The sequence below is a fragment of the Coniophora puteana genome (assembly GCF_000271625.1).
Source record: "Coniophora puteana RWD-64-598 SS2 unplaced genomic scaffold CONPUscaffold_4, whole genome shotgun sequence".
Lineage (NCBI taxonomy): Eukaryota > Fungi > Basidiomycota > Agaricomycetes > Boletales > Coniophoraceae > Coniophora > Coniophora puteana.
Window position 1 is genome coordinate 1284901 of NW_006913056.1, and position 5294 is coordinate 1290194.

The following is a 5294-nucleotide window of genomic DNA, read 5'->3' on the forward strand; positions in this document are numbered from 1 at the left end:
AGAGAAGCCATGATGACGAGTAAGATAGAGTACAGAGAGGAGATTGGAGCGCAGGTCAGGTACATGCAGCACCCTACTAAACTCTACAGCCCTCGCTTCCTTCCCTCCCACCCTAGGACAGAACACCACAGACCCTACACCAGCTGAGTAGACCACAGTGTGGTCAGCAAGGCGAACTGGGACGCGCATGGGCGTGTAGGAGCGCAGCCAGTGACGGTGAGGGGTCATATGAGAAGTGGCGCCTGTGTCAGCAATCCAGTCAGCGTCTGCATCGAGCTGGAGAGGACAGGTGGGACTGGTGGGGGAAGGAGAAGAGCGAAGACTTGCATTGCCAGCATACTCCACAACGGCCTGAGAGGCCGAGGGAGGGACAGGAGCAGTGGAGGAAGTGCCAGGAGCGCTGGGAGCAACTGCCTGGGCTTGGTTGGCACGCTGAGAGCGACCAGGCTGGTTGCCAGGCTTCCTAGAGCTCGACTGGGCCTTGAGCTCGTTCTTAGCACGTCGAAGGGGGCGCTGTAGAGTGTCAAGTCCTGTTGTTCTCCTCCTGGATGAACGCTTGCACCACAGCATCCTTGTCCATAGTGGACTGGAGCATGAGGGCAGAGACAAAGTGGGAGTACTCCTCAGGGAGAGCACGAATGAGCGCCATGCAGGCCAGCTCCTGGTCCAGAGAGTCGAGGGTGTAGGCAGGAGGGCGAAGATCCTTGATCCTGGCATAGAGGGTGTCCACCCTAGCAATGAGGGAGCTGAGGGACTCCTCAGGACGCTTCCTAAGGGCGAAGAAGTCGTCGAAGGCATTGAAGCGAGTGCCAGGGATCTTCTGCTGATGGACAGCCTGGAGAGCGTCCCACATAGCAGTGGGATCATCCTCCTTGCCCTTGACATGGATGCGTTGTTCCTCAGACAGGGAGAGCATGAGCTCGCCAGCTGCCTTCTCCTGGCGAGTATCCCAGTCCTCAGCCTTGTCAGGATCCTGAGGACGCATCTCAGTACCCTTCAAAAGCCTGTAGAACCCCTTGGAGCGAGCTAGCGCGCTGAAGTCCACAGCCCAGGACGCATAGTTGTCCTTGGTGAGGGCCTTGATATGCTTGGAGGCGTCGGCGTCGGGCATGGGGACGAGGAAGAGGTGTAGAAGACGATGGGAGAGCGAGGGGACAAGGGGTGCAGCAGCAGAGGAGAGGAGGTGAGGAGATGGTGAGGAGATGGGAAGCGATGAGGCACGAGGAGGGGGTGCAGAGAGCGTCCAGGAGCGACGTGGAGTCGAGGGACAGCGAGGGGCGCGCAGGGAGAGCGCTGAGAGCGACAGAAACACACCAAAGAGGCCCAAAAACAGCCAACAGGCACTAATCCAGCTATCTAGGGCTCAATCCCCAGCAATCCAGCACAAGAGGGCAACCTGAGCACATTGGCAGTGTGATTGGCGTGATTGCAGAGGGAGCGTAGGCACAGGTAAAGTACTTGCCAGTTGTGTGAGACCTAAAGCCTTGTGTAGTGCCCAGAGCGCTGCAACCACTCAGCTATTGTGTGTTGAGGTATACCTTTACATGTCAAGGCTCGTTGATTTTCAGCACCCAGACATAGACAACCACTTGGGTAAAAGCTCGGCACATGCATTCTGGGATGGTGTTCTGCACATAGAGAGAAGATACACATGTCAGCTACATTTCAGTATACCATTTAAGACTAAGATTCCAAACACTTGTTTTTTTTTACAGTGTTCTCCTTTGTTGGGATCATAGTTATAAGTCTGCTGGGTCACAATGCCTGCAGAAAACAATACCATTTCCACATTGAATGTGATTGCAGGGTACACAGAAGGGAATATACGGGTGAGAGCAGGGTTTTGGGTGTGAATTGCACAAAGGTGTTCTTCTTGATATCTGAAAAGTGTGGGTATATAGCACCATGGAGCACCTGCAGTATGGTCACTAACATGCAGCAAAGAAAATAGATCTCACTATTGATAAAGCCTACCATTCCACAAAAACCCTCATGCATGAGAACTTTTTTTTTGCTACTCACTTGTAAAACGATGTGGCATCTATGTGGAGGCTCAGAGTATATCACATAATGTCAATTGTACAGGTCCATTCCCTAGAACCCAGGGTCATATGATAGACTAGTAGTTACTGACTTGGTAGGCACCAAAGTATCCACCACAAAAGACTTAACACCTTTTTTGTAGCCATTTTGTTACCAGCACCTCCACACTCATAGTTGTCTTTTGCTTCTGCTGCTTTAATTTTGTGCACAACATTGCTACTGAGTCTGTATAACATGCCATGCTATCTTCTCTGCAATGACCCCACTGCACATGCCAGCCACAAAACTACAATATGTACACGCACCAATATATAGATCACAGATCTGTGCATCTGCCTTCAAATCCTGGCAGACATGCATAATGGTCAACTAGATGAGGAGATTACTAAAACAACGATGACCGTGTATACCTTGAGCTTCCTCATCATTGGACCAGTGGGAGATGGGGAGCCACCATTGCCCCAGGTTTTTGTCAAGCTCAGCATCCAGGTTGTTCAAAGTTGCAACCAAGGCCTTGTTGGCACCCTGAACAGCAGCTGCAATGTTTGTGGCAGCCTCCTTGGCCAGTGAGTCACGGGTTTACAATAGTGCTGTGGAGGGCAAGTGGGTGAACACGCAGTGCATTGCACAAATAGGGGCAGACATTGTGGCTGTGCTCCATCAGATCTTCAATTAGGGATGTGTCAATGAAGTCCAAACCCTAGGATAATCCTGAGTCTGCTGCTTCCTTTCATAGTCTTGATCAAAATGGACAAGACTTTCTGGCTGGACTACAAAGATTATGCTCACATTCTATACTATTATGTCACAGGCCTTGGCAGTGGCTCTTTGACTCTTTTTCTTGTCAACACCTGCAAGATTTTCCCTACAGCACCACATCTGGGTGACTTTCTTATGAACTTCTTGACACAATATTCTCCATCTATGGAGACAAGGGGTGGTACATTGTTCCTGTTGTTTGGTGAGAGAGACACTTGCATCTGCCATTCATCACGGGATGAGGTTCATTTGACGTTCTCTCACCATGGAGTTCCATATTGGCTGCCAAAACACATGTGGATGCCTTCATCTGCATTCCCCAATGCAAGAGCTTTTAGACTGTTTTAAAGGGTATTACAACTTGATATTTTTAACGCTGAACTTCTGTACTTCAACCACAGGGAAACCAGTAAGTCATTCATCCATTTTCATGGACATTGATAAAACCAATGCCTGACATTCAATCACAACCTTGTCCTGACTCTGAGGCGCAACCTCAGAGCATTCAGCCAGGTAATTCTTCATCCGTTCATCTTGGCTCAAATACCCACAAAAGGTTTAGCACCCCAAATGGATATTGCCAGGGATAGGAGAGGTCTTGATGCTGTAAGTTGTTATTTTCACCTGGGCATAAAACAACCGGAAGGCATTTATCATACTGACATACCCTTTCAAGGATTGCTTGTCAAGACCATGAGGGGGTTCCTGTCCACATCAGAGAAGATTAGATGGTGGGAAGACTTCTACACATATGCACCCTTTTCCGGGAGATATGACAGAGACTTTGTAAGTCACCCAAATAAATGCCATGTTAGTCAACACACTACTGATGAACCATACAGGCTATGAAGGAGACCTAGTCAGAGTGATAGCAGCTAGACCCTCTTTCCAGGACTCTCCCAATATGCCCTGTAGAGACAATCCTGACTCTCACTTGGTTCAAGACATGGTAATTGAGCTCACACTGCCTCCAGCCCTTGCTTCTCTGAGAGACCACTCCAACCAGGAATGCCATTGGGCATGGAGAACTCTCATGTCCAAAATTGGAACACACATGGCTGACTTAAAATTGGTTGTTGTTTGAAGATGGAAGGATTTCTTTCCAGTGTCATGCTCTTTGGAGTCGCTTGCCATACACCTTGGGGACCCGCTCAGAGGTGGTCCTGGGTAGACCATGTACAACAAACCAAGGTTTGGTACCGACTGGAGCTGGAGCAGAAGATTCATTGACAAAGCACGTTGAGTGACTTCCTAGAGCTCACTGATAATACCAGCATCTGGGGCAATCTGCTTGACTCCCAGAGCATTGCTCCATCTCTGCCTCCCTGGGCACAGCCAGTTCTGCATTCAGTGGCTGCTTGGGAACACACATCTCATTTTCATCACTTGGCAACCAGACCGTGGGGGGGGGGGCTAACAAGAAAAAACCAGGATCTCTGGTCGAGTGCCACAGAAAGGTACTTCTTGGGGCCTAAGAAACCGTCCGCACAGGACTGTGGAGTGGCATGGGTTGGAGGCTCATCACTCACCCTGGCATGGTTTCAATACCCCACTTTGACTGTTGTGGGCAGTGCACCTACATCATCGGAGCTCCTGGATGCAAGATATGGGCTGTGATGAGGCCAATCAAAAGCGGAATGGAAAGACCTGAGCCCTGCATTGTTCACTAATTTACTCAAGCAGAAATTTCTCAACGAGGATAGGGGTGATGAAACAGAGGCTAGCTTTTCATCAATAGACATGGTCACTGTCACCCTCAAAGAGGGCAATGTCATGTGCATGCTCTCATCATGTATGCCCATTTCAATTGATGACACGATGTTGCAGGTTTCAGCCTCCTGGAGTGCATGTTGTGTACACCCTTGTCCCATCTGTCTTTACTGGGGGATACTTCTACCATTACAATACCACACATCTTACCAGGCCCATTCTTGCAGTGCCTGAGGAGGCCTATGATTATCTCACAAATGACTTCTGCCATGTGTTCATGTCCATCTTGTACTGGAAGATAATGACACTCCAATATCACGCACAGTTGAGTAAGTGTTCTACACTCATATATGTGCTTCATGTGTAATCATGCCACACAGCCTCCTACAACAAACACTCTATTGCTCAGCTTTCTGCTCATCCCACTTAATCCAAGGAGATGGTATCCTATCCAGCTCTGGATATCTGGTGATCAAGACCATCTTGAATGGGTTGAACATAGCTTTGCAGTCAAGAGCACCAAAAAATCCTATGAGCCCTCAAAATAAGCTACAAGGAAGCTGTCCAGTACATTGACACTGCGAGGCCATGTTACCAAAGTGGAAATGACTCCATGAATCTACCACTCTTGAATGATACCAACCATGAACCATTTTTTTTGTACCCCTTGCAGATATAGGAGGGGGTTTTATGTGAACTACCATTATGTTAGATATTGCTGGTGTTAGCATGATACCTTTGATTTGTTTGCAGTGCCTGTCTGTGAGTGGTACAAGCAAGTC

General features: G+C 48.8%; 2 protein-coding genes across 2 annotated transcripts; one reads left to right on the forward strand and one right to left on the reverse strand.

Annotated features, from left to right (window-relative positions):
* Window positions 1–523: 523 nt before the first annotated feature.
* Window positions 524–985, reverse strand: CONPUDRAFT_52257 (uncharacterized protein; the record flags this gene model as incomplete). The annotated part of the gene is made up of 1 exon (XM_007768141.1): window positions 524–985. One exon carries the CDS (start codon window positions 983–985, stop codon window positions 524–526), a length of 462 nt encoding a protein of 153 aa, XP_007766331.1.
* A 1412-nt stretch (window positions 986–2397) lies between these two features.
* On the forward strand, window positions 2398–4942 carry CONPUDRAFT_71624 (uncharacterized protein; the record flags this gene model as incomplete). The annotated part of the gene is made up of 11 exons (XM_007768262.1): window positions 2398–2609; window positions 2748–3004; window positions 3204–3211; window positions 3303–3315; window positions 3359–3408; window positions 3493–3588; window positions 3889–3993; window positions 4200–4259; window positions 4486–4577; window positions 4630–4841; window positions 4893–4942. 11 exons carry the CDS (start codon window positions 2398–2400, stop codon window positions 4940–4942), a joined length of 1155 nt encoding a protein of 384 aa, XP_007766452.1.
* Between the last annotated feature and the right edge of the window lie 352 nt (window positions 4943–5294).